The 17,678-nt window shown below is 47.7% G+C and overlaps 2 protein-coding genes across 2 annotated transcripts in view; both read right to left on the bottom strand.

Moving 5' to 3' along the window:
• The window catches only part of GCN1 (GCN1 activator of EIF2AK4), a 60,780-nt gene extending 48,486 nt beyond the window's left edge, over positions 1-12,294 (bottom strand). The window contains exons 1-5 of the mRNA XM_059139506.1: positions 12,251-12,294; positions 6,827-6,929; positions 2,557-2,620; positions 1,886-2,017; positions 1,242-1,350 (exon numbers count right to left, since the gene is read on the bottom strand). Coding sequence (XP_058995489.1) covers positions 1,242-1,350; positions 1,886-2,017; positions 2,557-2,620; positions 6,827-6,929; positions 12,251-12,268 — 426 coding nt within the window. The 5' untranslated portion in view covers positions 12,269-12,294. The remainder of the gene's footprint in view (positions 1-1,241; positions 1,351-1,885; positions 2,018-2,556; positions 2,621-6,826; positions 6,930-12,250) is intronic.
• Positions 12,295-13,537: 1,243 nt separating this feature from the next.
• Positions 13,538-17,678, bottom strand: RPLP0 (ribosomal protein lateral stalk subunit P0). The gene is made up of 8 exons (XM_059140184.1): positions 17,604-17,678; positions 17,246-17,347; positions 15,912-16,087; positions 15,712-15,799; positions 15,445-15,591; positions 15,148-15,333; positions 14,147-14,287; positions 13,538-13,773 (listed from the first exon to the last, which is right to left on the bottom strand). Exons 2-8 carry the CDS (start codon positions 17,297-17,299, stop codon positions 13,612-13,614), a joined length of 954 nt encoding a protein of 317 aa, XP_058996167.1. The 5' UTR covers positions 17,300-17,347; positions 17,604-17,678; the 3' UTR covers positions 13,538-13,611.

Here is a 17,678-nt window from a genome sequence, read left to right as displayed (position 1 = left end):
ATACTTGAGCAACTGAATGCATTCTGACGCACACATACAGTTGACATTGGCAACAAGTAAAAACCCAGATTCAAGACACAGGAAAAACAAGCACGACCTCACGCTCCTAGAAACACATCAAGATGTGGGATGACCCGTGCCACTCACTAACCCAGAAGCATACTTACCTAGGGTCACTGGAAATAAGCCAATGAGGGAGCCACGATAAAGCATCTTATAACGAGGCCTAGGTAGCAATGAAACCCATAATCTAAAGGGAGTTCAGTTCCGCTATCCATTACCTGCCAGGTTTCAGTGTTCTTAGCCTTCAGTTAATCACTTATGGCCGCTCCATGTCACCCCCAGTGGTGTGTTGGAGAAGCTCCCAGGGATGGGACCATCACTGTGTCTTACTAGCCGCTGCTTCGCGAGAGGAGCTACAGTTTTCTAGCGCCACTCCTCACTTAGCTGCCCAGCCCTCTGTACGTTTCCACAGCCCTCTCACACCCCATCCTGAGCCCTGCTTCACGACAACTCGTGGAGGGGGGTGGGGTAGGTGGCACTTCTTCCCATTTTGCAGAAACGGGCAACAGGTTCAAATATCATGGCCAAGAACCAGAGCCGTACCTCCAGCTCCTTTTCAATGAATCATAAGACCATTCCTCTTGTTCTCCACTAAGCATATCTAGATATTCAAATGAACCTCCCAATCTGGCCTTTTGGGCTATCTCTGGTGAGCAGACATGTTGAAAGGCAAGCTAGGGAATGTGGAAGAAGCCAGCACAGAATGGGAGGAGGGAATTAAAGGATCGAAACAAAAACGCAAGAATTCCATTCCATCAGCCAGTTCAACAATGAAATCCAAACATAGGGGAAGGAATGATTAGCCAGGAAAAAAAACCAAAATGATTTACATTATTGCATTTTCTGATTTACTTTCTCTCTCTCTGTTTTCTCCGCCCTGGCCTGATAAATCTTCCACACATATGCCACGAAGGCAGGAACTGTCTTTCTCTGGCTCATCAGTGTACTCCCAGAGCCTAGCACCATGCCTGAGAGAGAAGCTCCAACATATGTGATATGCAGATGAATGGCATTAGGCTGCCCTCATGACCATTCATCAAAATCACATGTGTCAGGACAATTCAAAGCGCTCGGCGACCCAGCACCAAGAAGAGCACTTTCCGGAGAAGGTGCTTAAACACGTCCCAACTCTGTGCAGAGAGGTGACCTTCACTGCTCCAAAGACCCAGGGAACCTACCAGTTTGTTCCAGATGTCTCCTTGCCGCTTGGCTCTCGAGGGAAACACAATGCGCACCAGTAAGCAGGTCCAGGACAGGGCCAGCAAGGCAGCAGAGCCGCTACTCTTACTGCAGAGGGGAGGGGTGAGGAGGCAAAGGGTAAGTGCAGAGAAGGAGCCTCCATCTTGAGGACAAATGCTCAACGCAAGGCCCTGCCTGGTATATAGTACCCACGCTTGACCTACGACTGGGCAGAACCAGAAACTGGTTCCTCATAGATCATCTGTAACCACTCAGGACAAGAAATGCAGACCTTGTCAGCCAAATTCCCTCCTCTTAGCACTCACAACTAAAGAAGCGCAAAAAAAGGTTTCCCAGCAAAAAAAAAAAAACAAAAACAAAAACCGGTTTCCCCTATTTAGTGTCCACTGGCCATTTGCTTCCACTGGTTTCCCAACCCTGTTCCTCAGGAAAGTGGTTTGTCCACTGAGCCTGACATCCTGGCTCCTCCCTTCACTGCAGCAGGCAGACTGCTGGTGCCACTCAGAGTTTCAGAGAGGAAAGAGAGACATGCTCACCACACCTGCTCAGTGCAGTTCATCTACAACAGCTTCTGTGAACAGGACTCCAGCAAGCCCCGGTAGGCCGGACCTTTCTCTCTTACCTGGGGACACCAGCTTTGGCGCCAATACCTGAAGACTGCAGAGAGTGCAGAAGGTTCTTAGCAGTGGCTTCTGGCTGGGCCTCAGCCAACTGTTGGATGGCTGCCTGCAGGGCCCTGCGGGAAGCTGCATCTCTACCGGTTGGAATGAAGGGGAAAGGTGATCACTGCGGGTTAGGGACAATACAGCTTAAGCCAAGCGCTCGTCTTTCTCTGGAAAACTGGATTATACTACATTCCAATGGTTCCCAGATGATGGGATTAGGAAATAACTAGAGAAATCTCCTTCCTCCTAGGGTTCTAGAAGCAGCTAGTAAGGGTAAATGAGCCATCAAGGCTGTGAGGGCAATACTGGCATTTATGGAACACTAACTACGGGCCTCAAACTAGGCCAAGTCCTTCCACCCACAGGATTGTTGACAGTGTACAGACTCATGAAGTGGCAGGCACTGTTCTGGGAGCTCTACACTTACTAACCACCACCTATGCGGCAGATAATAGCACCATCCCCATTCTGCAGATAGGGAAAACAGAGGCACAGGGAGATTAGGTAACTTGGCGAGGATCCAACAGCTGGGATGGGACACAGCTCCAAAGCCTGGGCTCTAACCGCTCTCCTGTACCACCTCTCTTGCAAAGGGGCTGCAGGCACAGGGCCTTCCGCTGGGACTCACCTATATCGGTGCAGCGTCAAGCAGAATAATCTGCAGAGCCCTTTCACTGCTCCCTCTGGCAGATCTGAAACCAAACGTCATGCAGAGATTAGTCAATAAAAACTACTTCGTGAGCACCTGCTTGAGCCAGGACTCTGCCAGACATGACCTGTACCATGGGACACTTCCTGCAGGTTAGAGGTGGAATTCCCTGGAGGAAAAACCCACAGAAAAATCGGACTCCAGGAAAACAGCTGGTACAGAAAGGTTCTCAGGTGGACATGTGTTAAATGAACAAAAGTAAGACGATGCGGTGGCCTCAAAGTCTAACACGCTGGCAAGTGCTGCTTCTGGGGCGCTGGGGCAATTCTGCTTCTTAGGCCTGGGTGCTGGTTCCACAGTTGCGTCTAGTTTGTGGACATTAAGTGGGCTGTTTGCCTAAGGTATGTGAACTCTTTATGTTTCTTCTAAAAAATGTTTTTTTTGTTTTGTTTTGTTTTTTAATTTTTTTTTAAAGATTTTGTTTATTTATTTGACAGACAGAGATCTCAAGTAGGCAGAGAGACAGGCAGAGACAAAGAGAGGGGGAAGCAGGCTCCCAGCTGAGGAGAGCCCGATGTGGGGCTCCACCCCAGGACCCTGGGATCATGACCCGAGCCAAAGGCAGAGGCTTCAACCCACTGAGCCACCCAGGAGCCCCTAAAAAATGGTTTTTAAAAAGAGGACAAATTGGGACACCTGGGTGGCTCAGTCAGTTAAGTGTCTGTCTTTGGCTGAGGTCATGATCTCAGGCTCCCGGGATCGAGTCCCGTGTTGGGCTCCTTGCTCAGGGAGGAGCTTACTTCTCCCTCTGTCTGCCGCTCCCACTGTCTGTGCTCTCTTGTTCTCTGATAAGTAAATAACATATTTTTTAAAAAAAAATAAATAATAAAAACAGGACAAAATTAATGTACTCTGAGGGATCAGAGAAGGGCAGAGCACCTCTAACTGGAGTGGCTTCCGAAGGTTCTAAGGACACACAGCTTGGCCTAACAGATCCGTAGGCCATGGAAAAGTGCAGAGAGAGATGTACAGTGTGCTGTTAACCACAGGAGCACAAGCGCAGGTGTGGGAATGCATAATGCCCCACGGGACACATGAGGAGGAAGAAGAGGAGGACTTAATTAGCACTCACAAGGTGCCAGGCCCTGCTCTAAGCACTGACACATGGTTCCTCATTTAATCCCTGTAAGGTAGGTATGTGACTCGGGCCACTTTCAGATGAAAAAACATAACCCCAAGAAACTGAGCAGGCCAGCCGCGTGAAAGAGGCTGTAACAACAGGGGTCAGTAATGGCAAACCAAGCTGTGGCCGGCTCTGCCTGCCGGACTGAAGGACGCAGATGAAAGGGAGAGGCTGTGATGGGGGAACGTAAGCTGCAAAGTAGAGCAGACTCCCACGGGAGGCGCTGAGAGCCAAGGGCTCGCACAGCACCTCCCACCTCAGGTACCCCAATGGTGGGGACAAATGAACGAGGGGCAGGGACCTCGTCCCTCCAGGGCCCTGAACACTATACTGGTCCCCTGGATTGGGGGCTATTTCAGTGACCAAGGAAAAGAGTGACTGGGGCCAGCAAACAGGTCGTGGCTGAGAGTTAACATACACTGGGTACTCAGCAGAACCAGGCACAGTGTTAGGCACCGTCCAAACATATTCTCATTTACTCTTCACATTAACCCTCTGAAGGAGACACTATTGCTGTCTCCATGTTCAAAACAAAGAGACAGGCTCAGACAAGTTAAGTAACTTGAACCAGGTCACATAGCCTGAACATGGCAGGGCGATGGCCAGAACACAGAACCTGTCTGACCCAAGTCAAGCCCTTCATCAGTGACACCTACACTAGAGGCTGGTGACTAGAAAGAGAAGGCTCAGTAAACACTCCATCAGTGAGCCTCAGGGTTCAAGTACATGAAGGCAGGACTGAGGAGAGCCTCAGAGGCAACTCAGGGCCTCATGGGCTGGCCCATACTGACCATCTGCATCCAGGGCTAGGCAGCTTTGAGAAAGTCTTCAGCTCCCAACCCACCAGAAAATACCTCTCCCCACCTTTGCTTACCTCACTTGGTTATCTATAGCCCTAACAAAGGAGAGGCCAGAATGATTATTGCTACCCAGTTCCTTAGACTCAGAAAATTAGAAAATCGAGAATTTTTAAGATTTTATTTATTTACTTGAGAGAGAGAGAGAGAAAGAGCACAAAGGGAGAGGGAGAAACAGACTCTCTGCTGAGGAGAGAGCCTGATGTGGGACTCGATCCCAGAACCCTGGGATAATGATCTGAGCCAAAAGCAGATAGCTAACCGACTAAGCCACCTAGGAGCCCCAAGAACTAAAGATTTCATGCGAGTAGTTAACTTCCCACCACCAACTTGCCCATCAAAGATGACTACACATCTTACAAATATTATTCACCCTGAGTGCCAGAACTTCAGGATGGCTAAAGAGAAAAGTCACTCTGAAAAGGTCTTGAGTAGTTCATAAACTTCACACACATGTTAAACGCCTTCCTCCATAAAATGGGAAAGTGCAGTATTCAGCACTGGCAGGAGAGCCACCCCCTGTGGCTCGGAAGGTGCGTACAGATAGTACTTTGTCACAAGGCAGCCTTTTCTAACTACAACCCTGTTATGAAAAGTGACCAGAGAGACTTCTGAAGCTGCCATAAAACTCATGCACTGAAGCGTTAACACAGAGAATCTCTTAGAAGCTGACAAACAGGAATGGACGGAATTTACATGCAACGTTAAAAGGCTTGGGTATGTAACCAGGCGGTGGTGGATCAGAAGCAGCAAATGAGCACTTGGATGAAGCAGGCTCTTACTCACAAGAACTGAAAGCTGAGGGGCAGGGAGACCCAACTCTACACAGCCATGATTCTCAGACTCCAGCAAACGCAGCAATCACCTAGAGGGCTTGCTGAAACCCAGATACTGGGCTGCAGCCCCATGGTTTCTGAATTGGGAGTTTCTGGGATGGAGCTGAGAATCTGTATCATAAACACGTTCTGACATGATGCTGATGCTGCTGGCCCAGGGACCACACTTTGAGAACCAATGCTATTCAGTAAAAACATACCAAAAGATAACTCAAAAGCTAATTAGGATTTATTGGATGAAAGCAAACTAGTCCAAGGGGCGTCTGGGTGGCTCAATTAGTTAAGCATCTGCTCTCGGCTCAGGTCACGATCCCAGGATCCTGGGATCCAGCCCCGTGCTGGGTTCCCAGCTCAGCAGGGGAGTCTGCTTCTCTCTCTTCCTCTGCCCCTACTCCTGTGCTCTCTTCTTTCGCTCTCCCTTTCTCTCTCTCAAATAAATAAAACCTTAAAGAAAGAAAAAAGAAAAACAAAGCAAACTAGTCCTCCCCCCCCAGTTCCAATATAGTCAATATACAATGTTATATGAAGGCAAATGAGTCCTACACACCCCAATGGGTTGCAGGGACAGCCCTGAGTGTGGTACAGAATCAGGATAACTACACGTGCTCAGTATTTCTCAAAATGTGTTCCCCAGATCCTAAACAGAAGGTTAAAAGAAAACACTGGATTTGAAGCTTAATAAAGTTAGAACCTTAGAAAGTTAGAACTGAAGAAAGCTTCATAAATTTAGAACACCTTCCTGGAATATGCTGTGAATCTCCCAGAAGGAAGTACAAAGTATGACATCTTCCAAACTTAATTTGACCTTGGAATCTTCACTGGTCAAATCACCTATCACCATCTTGCTGACTTCCATCGAACAAACTGGGAAAAATGGGATCCCAAATCATAAAGAAAATGTTTTTTGCATTTAATAAATTACTTAAGACTTTTGGTATCTTTTAGAAATATTTCCAATCAGGTATCTGGGTGGCTCAGTTGGTTAAGCAACTGCCTTCGGCTCAGGTCATGATTCTGGAGTCCCAGGATCAAGTCCTGCATCGGGCTCCCTGCTCAGCAAGAAGTCTGCTTCTCCCTCTGACCCTCCCCGCTCTCGTGCTCTCTCTCCTCATTCTTTCAAAAAAAATCTTTATTTAAAAAAGAAAAAGGGAATATTTCCAATCAAAATGGTTAAAACTGTAAAAAACCTCTGGTACCTAAGTGGATCAGCTCTCTGCTAACCCAACTGTTTCAGTGCCCAGTACAACAAACAAATACAGCAAGGGAAGGCAGAAGGTGCTTTGAGGGGAAGCTGCAGCCATGGTTCTAAACAGAGAGCACAATTCACTCTGAAACGGAACCGTCTCTCAGCCACATAGATGTAAAATAAATACCTTTTCCGGCAACACATTTCCCCAGTTCACTGAGGATTTCTCTCCGTTCCTTCACACTGGCTGTTGTCACCTTCCCAGCAAAACGTTTCAGTGTCTCGGAAACCTGTGAAGACCAAATCCACAGCAGAAATTTCAGCAAACTACCAAACAATGAGTGTATGTGTGTGTGTGCGCACGCGCGTGTTCATGCACTGGGGAAGGAGGTACAGAGTTCAGTGCAGTTCCCTCTAACCCAAAGTTTCTCGACCTCCACATTGCAGACATTTAGGGCTGGGTAACTCTTGCTGTGAAGCCATCTTCCTACGTTGTAGAATTTTTTTTTTTTAAGATTTCATTTATCCATTTGACAGACAGAGATCACAAGTAGGCAGAGAGGCAGGCAGAGAGAGAGGAAGGGAAGAAGACTCCCCACTAAGCAGAGAGCCCGAAGCGGGGCTCGATCCCAGGACCCTGGGATCATGACCTGAGTGGAAGGCAGAGGCTTTAACCCACTAAGCCACCCAGGCACCCCACGTTGTAGGATTCTGAATGGCATTCCTGGCTTCTAACCCCTCAACGCCAGTAACAACATTCCACTCCTCCTGCCTCAGTTGACAATCTACACTGTCTACAGATATTGTGAAAAGTCTCTTGGTGGGCCAAATCACCCCGGGGTGACACGTATTTCTTTAACCCAGTCAAGCAGTCAATATACCTTATTTCAAAGTTTAGACAAGAAGAGGCAAAGCAAAAGGCCAAAATCTTAGGACAGAAAATGCCCTTTCAGGATTATGTAAAATCCAGTGAGGGCACAGTGGCTGACGGGTAGAAAGTCAAGAGACGTAACCCCAGCTCTGCCTCTTACCAGCTGTGGAAATTCAGTCAAATTATGTCATCTCCTTGGACCCCCTGGGTGGCTCAGTCAGTTAAGTGTCAAACTCCATTTCGGCTCAGGTCATGATCTCAGGGTCATGGGACTGAGCCCTGCACTGGGCTCCGTGCTCAGTGGGGAGTCTGCTTAAGATTCTCTCTCTCGGGGCACCTGGGTGGCTCAGTGGGTTAAGCCGCTGCCTTCGGCTCGGGTCATGATCTCAGGGTCCTGAGATCGAGTCCCACATCAGGCTCTCTGCTCAGCAGGGGGCCTGCTTCCCTTCCTCTCTGTGATCTCTTCCCTTCCTCTCTCCTACTGTGATCTCTCTCTGTCAAATAAATAAATAAAATCTAAAAAAAAAAAAAAAAGATTCTCTCTCTCCCTCTGCCCCTCTCCCCTGCACACTCTCTCCCCCTCTCTTTCTCTAATAAATAAATAAACCTTAAAAAAAAAAAAAAAAGATTAGGTCATCTCCTTGACCACCAGTTCCCCGTGTATACCAGGCAGGTAACAGCACCCACCTCACAGGCAGTTAGAGGCTAAGGGAGAGAGCCTGTGTAGAGCATTTACTCTTCTCTCAGCACGAGGTCAGCCACTACCACCAACAAGCCTTTGTGGTAGGCATCAGTCCCCCCACTTTACATGTGATGAAAAGAGCAGACTTCCAGAGGGAAGCCATTGCTCAGACTGGGCCTGAGAGCCATAGCAGCTGCATTTCTGAAACTAAGCCTGAAACTGAGAGGTCTATAAACCACTGCCAACCAACCCTTAGCTTTCAACCGCCATCCACGTTAGCACAGCTGCATCCCCTGCACTGAGGGGAACTATTTCAGAGGCAGGTCTTATTAGCAAAGTAAGATTCAAGGGTGGATAGAGAAACAAAATTATGCTAAGTTTTTCTTACATTTAAATCCCTGATATAATTCTACTGGCAATGAGTAAACTCATGCCAAAACTGTCTTCCATGTAAGTGATTGTTTTAATACTGTCTTTTGTTTTTATAGTTATACATGCAGATAATTAAAGAGTCAATGTCATGTCAACTATACTTAAAAAAAAAAAAAAAAAAAAGCTGAAGAGTTCTAGGACGTCTGCTAGAAAAACCTGTCTCTTGCCTTCACTCCCCAAGGGCACCCTCTCACCAATTCTGGCTCATGATTTTGGGAGTTACCCCCATTCTCTAAATAACTTGTCTGTGCCACTACTACTTGATTTTTCAGTTTTGTTACTTTTTTTTTTTTAAAGATTTTATTTATTCATTTGACAGAGAGAGATCACAAGTAGACAGAGAGGCAAGCAGAGAGAGAGGGGAAAGCAGGCTCCCCACCAAGCAAAGGGCCCAAAGTGGGACTGGATCCCAGGACCCTGAGATCAGAACCTGAGCTGAAGGCAGAGGCCCAACCCACTGAGCCACCCAGGCGCCCCCGTTTTGTTACCTTTTATAGTAGCTCTCTTTCTCCAACCTCATCTCATACCCTCTCCTTTTCCCCAACATAATTCCTCAGTTTCATAATATGGGCTAGCTCAGCAGTTGGTGTTTACATTGCATATATATGGTAAGCATTCAACCTCTAATTAATTTTTTTAATATTTTATTTATTTACTTACTTATTTTTTGAGAGAGAGCATGTGCAAACGTACCCGAACAACCAGAAGAAGGAGCAGAGCGAAATAGAACCTAAAGCAGGCTCCCAGCTGAGTGTGGAGACCAACCCCATGATCCCGAGGTCATGACTGGAGCCAAAATCAAGAGCTGAATGCCCAACCGAGCCACCAAGGCACCCCATTCAACCTCCATTTAAAGATTTTAGGTATTTGTCAGAGAGACAGAGAGAGAGAGAAAGACAGGCAGGCAGAGAGAGATGCAGGTTCCCTGCTGAGCAAGGAGCCTGCGGCAGGACTCAATCCCAGGACCCTGGGATCATGACCTGAGCCAAAGGCAGACACTTAACTGACTACGCCACCCAGGCGTCCTTCAACCTCCATTTAATACACTGTGCTACTACCCTACACAGCTTTATTTACCCTGGAGTTGATAAATGACCTTTCCCACCTTGCCTCATTTTGCCTTGTTTTATGTGGTCTAATTTGCATTTCGATCCCAAACTTTGTGCCACTTGTCTAAATCTCAGTACATTTGGGCAGAACTCCACCTTCCTGAAGAAGTCTCTCCCAGAACTTGATGACCTGCCCCAATATGGCAGGTGATCCTCTACAGATGGGACACAGTATATCACCTGAAAAGGTACTCTCTCTTGTTATGTTTAGATGGAGCATATCCTCCATTTTGCGAAGTCCTTGCAAATCTGAAAATGTTCTAGCTTCACAGCTGACTTGTTTGTTTGGATAAAGAATACTATGTTGAAATCATTTTCCCTCAGACTACCAAAGACATTTCTCACTGAACTCCAGCTTTCAGTGTTGTTACCAAGTCCAGTGTCATTCTGATTTTTGATCCTTTGTACAAGACCTGACTTTTCCCCCTGCAAACTTCTAGGATCTTCTCTTTGTGTCCTAGGTTCTAAAGTTTCGCACTAATGTGCTTTGTTGCGAGTCTATCTTCATCTATTGTGCTGAGCATTTTTGGTCTGGAAACACACCCTCCAGTTGGGGGCAAGTTTCTTGAATTACTCTGCAGATAACCTCCTTGGATATTGGGCCTCCTACACTAGTCCTCACAGCGATCCTGCTTTACACACTCCTGAGGGAAAAAAAAGTCCAGGCTTTTGCCAAGGTGGAGAAAGACAGCTGGCGATCTGACTGCATCTGAAAAGGGCTTTCACCCAATCCTTCTAACTGACCCCTCCTACTCACCCTCATTTCCAGAGGTTAGCTGATACCCCCAGCTCTCATCTGTCAGAGATTCTGCCATGTGAATCAGGTTGCTTCTCAGCTTTCCCAACTGTTGGCCTAGGAGTCATTGTCCTTGGGTCTGCTAAATCCTTGCCATTCATCACTTTGTAGTTTCTAAAAGTTTGCTAGTGTTGTCTGCTTCCCATTCTCCCAATCCCTGTGGGATTACTTTTTTTTAAAAAAACCTTTTACTAGTTTTAGTGAGGGCTGAGGAGACATCGAAAATAGATGCATGAATACAACCCACTCTCTACCTAGAATTCCCACATAGCTGTCTTTCTAGGATAATATTAGATTCTTGGCTACAGTTTCTCTCACAAAGTTGAAAGAACTTTTTAGATTTAAGCCTCTTCTTTCTCTTAATGAGAAAATGAATTGAGGCCCCATCAGAAAACTGAAGAAATGCACACCAAGATCTTTTAGAGAAGTCTTTTGATGTGACCAGATGCAAACAGCTTTAGAGATCACAGGTTTCTCTCTAGAGTGGCACTGTCCAAAAGAACCTTGTGATGATGGAAATTGTTCTTCTGCACTGTCCAGTACAGTGGCCAGCAGCCACACGTAGCTATCCACACACTGAAATGTGGCTAGAGCAATTGAAGAACTAAAATTTTCATTTCATTTACTTTTAACTAACTTAACTAGCGATTAAATACCCACATGGCTACCATAATGAACACCACAGCTCTTGAGAGATGTTTCTCCACTTGAGTATTAATGTTAAACATTCAGTGTCCCCTAACCCCTTTCAAGTTACCCAAGAGAGTAAGCTTTTCTTTCCAGGATTCAATATAACACACTTGAAACAAATTACCAGCCCCCTGCACAGAAAATTCTCAAAACACAACTCCCAAATGTTCCCAAAGCGCTCACTCTCTAGTCTCAGGGCCTCCCTATCAAAATCAATTAGTCTCCTCTCCCCGGAGATCCAAGTAAGCCAAGCTGTCCCTTAGACACGGGTTTCTTTTTCCCATATTATTGTCTTTTCACTCTAAAACACTCGTGACTACAATCGAGGCTAAGGTGGAGGAAAAAGTTATTCCCAAGTCCTTCCCGAACTAGGAGGTATTACACTCAAGGATGGTAAGGCTCTTCCAAGGTAGTAATGGTCCTTTTACTTCCAACACTGGTCCTAAGAACCATCAACGTATAAAGTGCCCTACTTTATCTCACTGAACCCTCACAAGCCTCTACCGTAGGTACTACCATTTTATAGACGAAAAGACTGACACTTGGCGGAGCTAGGTAAGTTGCCGGGGATCTCATGGAAATCAGCGAGCTGGGACTCAAACTGTATAAATGCAAAGCCTGTGCTCTAAGTCCCTGCACACCGTGGGTGCTCGAGAAACGTTTGCTGAACGTAAAGTTTAAGGACGAGCCGGCGTTGGCCGGGGCTCACTGCCCGAGAGCGCGGAGAAATGCAGCAAAGACTCGTAAAGGTGAACTTCTGCAACTCCAGGGTCAGGGAGAGCCCCGCCGGGCGCCAGCAGCCGAAGCCCAGGCCGGAGCCCCTGACTTCTCCAGTCCGGGATCAGTGTGCGCCGCGCGGGCCGGGCCGGACCAAGAGCCGCGAGGGGTCGGCCGGAGACGGCCCCGGGTCCAAGCCCTCCGCAACCACTGCCCCCCAGTACCCCTAAGCCAGCGGCAAGAGCAGTCTGGCTCGACGGCCGCCGTCCACACCCAGTCACTGGCCGCGTTGGCCCCGCAGCCGCCCGCCTCACCTGCGTGTCCGCCGCCATCCTGCCGGCGCTGACTCCGGAACCGCTTCCGGAGCGCTTCCGGGTCATAGCGCGGGCCCACGCGGCAGGGCGAGGCCAGGAGCCCGCTGGGCCCGGGCCTGGCGCCCCCGGGCGGGACGGCGGCCGCAACAGCCCGGGCTAGGAGGCGGGCAGCGGGATGGAGTGCCTGAACCGGTGCCAGGGACAGTGGAGGCCAACCCCCAGGGCCTGCTCTTCAACCCCGGGGCCCGTCTCAGCCTGGCCTCGTGGGAGACAAAGGTCTTTGAAGATTTATAAGGTACCACCCCGTAGTCTTCGACCCGCTTGAGCCCACATGGCCTGTGCCAAGCGAAGGCCACATTCTTTAAGGAAATGAGATTCCTAAATGGCAGAACTGACCTAGGTAAAAGGGACACAGCGAACTAGCATCTTCTCCTGAGCTTGTAACCAGTGGCAGACAATGTAGTTAGAAAACAAAGGGGAACTCTGGCTACCAGGGAAGTATTGTGGAGCGGAGAGGGGGCTGCACAGGACAAAATGTTCCAGATTGGGACGTAGGCAAGGCCATAGGGTGGGAGCCTGAGGTCAGTAAAGGACCTCATGGTCCAAGGGACATGGTCTTAATTTTCAGTGTGCAGACGGGTCAACTCTACAGACTACGGTCTCAAGAAAGGGGTCTGTGCAACTTAGCTGTTGGCCCTCTTTGCAATGGCCTTCAAACTGTAGTAAACCTAGTTACAAAAAATACTTTTCCATCAGGACCCAGTACAGATTTCTAACAACCTCAAGGAAACACCTACCCTTGCAGCAATCACGTTTTATCTTGGTCACCACCTACTCAAAATATCTGAGGGACCCAGGCTAGTGGCCAGATAGCCATGGAAATAAGAATTCTGGTAGAATAGAAACTCCGTTAGGGGCACCAGCTGGCAGTCCGTGGCGCATGCACTCTCAATTTCTGAGTCGTGAGTTCAAGCCCAGAGTTGGGTAGAGATTACTTTAAAGAAAAAAAAGAAAGAAAGAAAAAGAAAAAAAAAAAAAAAAACAGCTAAAGCTGGGTGTTATTAGGGGGACATGGGTGACTCAGTTAAGCGTCAGCCTTCAGCTCAGGTCATGATCCCAGCTGCTGAGAAAGCAGCACCTCAATTACAAGAACACTGGAAAGGAGAAAAAAAAAAAAAAAGGACACTGAAATGTCAACTTCAAATAAAGCTCTACTGTTCCACCATGGCTCTAGTTTCTAGTACAAAGCACTATGAACCTCAAAATGCACAAAATGAAGAGTCCAGAGACACTCAAGAGAAGTAAGCCTTTATTTCCTTGTTTCACAAATAAACTTGGCTGAATTTGTTGCTTTTTGCTGATTAGTCGAAGAGACCAAATCCCATATCCTCATCCGACTCCTCCGACTCTTCCTTTGCTTCAACCTTGGCTGGGGCTGCAGCAGCAGCAGGTGCAGCAGTGGTGGCAGCGGCCACAGGGGCAGCAGCCACAAATGCAGATGGATCAGCCAAGAAGGCCTTGACCTGAAGCAAGAGGGAAAGTTCATGATCAAAATGGTCATTCACAACCTCTGCTACCTACAACCCCTCAGCTCTAGTTCAATGGCCAACAACTTCTCAGCCACTGAAGCCTTCCCTGGAGCCTTTCTTGGAGATGATCAGGCAAGACAGCTTGGGTATGGCCTGGTAAGCTTAGACCCAGCTCTTACAATCAACTAACCCCTCTTCTGGTTTCTTGTCATTTCTAAAAAGTCAAGGACACACCTCCCCTGTCCCCCAACTTAAGGAAACTCTTAAACATATATCTACTTTGTACAATATGATCATTAAACTCAACTAAGCATGCTACCATCTATTTATGCCATCACAGCCACTGTGGTCCTAATGGGATTTTTACCTTTTCAGCAAGTGGGAAGGTGTAATCAGTCTCCACAGACAAAGCCAGGACCCGCTTGTATCCATTGATGATAGAATGGGGCACTGATGCAACAGTTGGGTAACCTATCTGCAGACAGACGCTGGCAACATTGCGGACACCCTGAGGGGAGGAAAAAAATTCCATGTCAAGTGAGCTAGGTAACTTACAGTCAAGACCGTGAAGTCCAAGCGAAGTTTAGCAACAGACAAGACTGACTTGCTATGTCTCACAGAGGGCGCTTACCTCACACCAAATGCTTCCGGCAGGGTAATTCAGACACAGTAATTTATAAACGCTTTTTGCCCCTATTCCCAACATGATTATTTCCCAACACGATTATTTCCTATACCATAATGATGGCACTTACTTCAAAAGTCACAATTTTGTGAAAATGTAAACTAAGCTAACCATTCAGTTCTGTGAGAACAACAAAAAAGGTTAAGCTAATTCCAGATGTAAATTTCATCCACTACTGAGATTTCCAAATAATTAAAACTATATATATTGAACACAATTTTTCATTTGTCCAAGAAAACAAAAAAGGAATTATATCTTCTATCTCCTTATTCATCAATTAAAAGATATTTTAACGGCAAAAACTAAGCCAGCTAGTCTCAGGAAAAGTCAATTCTCCCCAAACAGGGTACCTGGCAACATTTACTTATACACGGTCCTCATTTTTCTCATTTCTCCTCAGACTCAGGACACACTACTCAAAATCTCAGGTTTTACTGCAGGTCCTAGAGTAACAATTGCCCTATTTGCCCAGTGCTGTTAGAAGGCTTTATACTGATTAATTCATTAAATCCCTCAACAACCTTGTATTATTACTGCTGTTTTACAGACGAGGAAACCGAAGTAAACAGATTAAATCATTGTCCTTGGTTATGTGGCTAATTTCAGATGTGTAGCCAGGATGCAGTTTGAAACTGTCCAGGCTCTCTACCATTAATCAAGGGCCTGAAATGGACAGCTTTTACCTCCAGGAAGCGAGAATGCAGAGTTTCCTCTGTGATGTCAAGCACTTCAGGGTTGTAGATGCTGCCATTGTCAAACACCTGCTGGATGATCAGCCCAAAGGAGAAGGGGGAGATGTTCAGCATGTTTAGCAGTGTGGCTTCGCTGGCTCCCACTTTGTCTCCGGTCTTAATCAGCTGCACATCACTCTGAAAGAACAAGGTAACGGTTGGCAGTCAACACCAGAACAGCCTGCAAGCCCACAGAAACCAAGTCCCCACCACTTGCCTGGCTAGCACTGGCAAGCCAAGTCCACTCACCAGGATTTCAATGGTTCCTCTGGAGATTTTAGTGGTGATGCCTAAAGCCTGGAAGAAGGAGGTCTTCTCGGGCCCCAGACCAGTGTTCTGGGCTGGCACAGTGACCTCACATGGGGCTATGGCACCAGCACGGGCAGCAGCTGGCACCTACACGGAAACAACAGTGAGAAGTCTTCTCTCCACAAACACAAGTTGAAAATGCTTTTAAGGAGCCAAAATTAGTGATAAGAACTCGTTAGCCATTAGCCGTCCTGATTCTCTCCTTACCTTATTGGCCAGCAGCATGTCCCTGATCTCAGTGAGGTCCTCCTTGGTGAACACAAAGCCCACATTCCCCCGGATATGAGGTAACAGTCTGCAAAGAGAAGTTGCCAGGAGACAGTCACCTTTCAGCACCATTCTTCTCCAGGAAAGGGGAGAAGGGCTCTGAGAAGGGAGGACAAAGATGCCCAAAAGAATTAACTGACTTTTCCAGAGCTGGGTTGTTCTCCAGATGCCCTCGGATGGCCTTGCGCATCATGGTGTTCTTGCCCATCAGCACGACAGCCTTTCCACGGAGGGACATGCGGATCTGCTGCATCTGCTTTGAACCCACATTGTCTGCTCCCACAATGAAGCATTTTGGATAATCATCCAAAAGTTGCTACAAAAACAAGCCAGAAACAATGGTTAACAGGAGAAAAAAGAGAAAATATCAAAAGAAATCAAATCCCATAATCACTGGCTTCCATCTCACTCCCTTTCTTCTAGGCTTTTGAAGTGATTCAGAAATTGGGACAATTCCTCCCACTGGGAGCCACCTGAGTTGCAAAATTGACAGACTGTATCAAAGATTTGTACCCTTGGGTGCCTGGGTGGCTCAGTGGGTTGAGCCTCTGCCTTTAGCTCAGGTCATGGTCCCAGGGTCCTGGGATCAAGCCCCACATCAGGCGCTCTGCTCGGTGGGGAGCCTGCTTCCCTCTCTCTCTCTGCCTTCCTCTGCCTACTTGTGACCTCTCTCTGTCAAATAAATTAAAATCTTTAAAAAGACAAAAAAAAAAAAAAAAGATTTGTACCCTGAGTATGAATGGTGAAAATTAGGTATCTCCGTTCAACCCCTTTTTTTTATTGTAACATTTTTAATTTTTCCCAATTATAAGATATGTTTCTGGTTCATTAAAGAGCTGCATCAACAGAAAAAATGACTATTCCAAACAAGGTTACAGCATTTTAAGCACGAGGTAAAACAAATACAATAAAACATTACTTGCAGAATCTAAACTGTGGATATTACTGGACAATCCTTTTAAGTTCTCTGTGTATCTGAAAACGTTCCTGATCAACAGGGGAGAAGGACGAAGCGCCACAAGGCACAGGGTCTCCTTTCCGCGCAGGGAAGACCCCCGCCACCCCGCCACGGAGACCATCCAAGAGCGCACATTCACAGGGTATTTGGTATCTTGAGGGGACCTAAATATGCAACAAGTTGCCACTTCGTAGTGAGTCACTCATGGGCCTTCCCAAAATGGAGATAGAAGAGCAGAAGGATGATGAGTGCTCTCTGGAAACCAGACAGACCAGAGTATGAATGGTGTCATCTCAGGAGCCATTTAAACTGCCTGAACCCATTTACCTGCAACAAGGATTGGGGGGGGTGGGGGGCAGATCTCCGCTGACTGTGAAAACTAAACGAGATTTGCCTGAAACGGTCGTTCAGCAGCTGGCACCCAGGACGTGCTCAACACATGACAGGGCAGGATTCCTATCAGTGCCCAGGCCCCAAGCAGCATAATGGGCGATGGCGACCCATCCCCGCACTTACGATAATCTTAAGGAAGTAGTTGGACTTCCAGGTCGCCCTGTCTTCCCTGGGCATCACGGCGGTGCGTCAGGGATTGCCACGCAGGGTTTAAAGACGATGTCACTGCGCAGAGGAAAGGAACTCAGACACCCCCCTACACCCGTCACCAGGGCCCCATCGGGCTCCAAGGCCGAGGCCTATGCAGGCAGGCCCGACTTAGGGCTGCCGCCGTCGCCGCCACTCTGGGAGCCCAGGCCACCGCCGAGGCCCCAGGCCGGACAGGGTCAGACCCGCCCCCTCCCAAGAACCCGCAAAGAAACCCCCTCAACCCATCTCTCCCGCCGCCGGGTCCCCGTGCGGCCGCAGCAGCCACACGAACCTCTCACGAGGACGCCTGGAGAGAGGAAGGCCGCGCGCCGGCGCACACCTTTTATATGTGAATGAAACAGCCAAT

The sequence above is a fragment of the Mustela lutreola genome, chromosome 11 (genome assembly GCF_030435805.1).
Source record: "Mustela lutreola isolate mMusLut2 chromosome 11, mMusLut2.pri, whole genome shotgun sequence".
NCBI lineage: Eukaryota > Metazoa > Chordata > Mammalia > Carnivora > Mustelidae > Mustela > Mustela lutreola.
The sequence above is the reverse complement of the archived record's forward strand: the minus strand, read 5'-3'. Positions and strand labels throughout refer to the sequence as shown.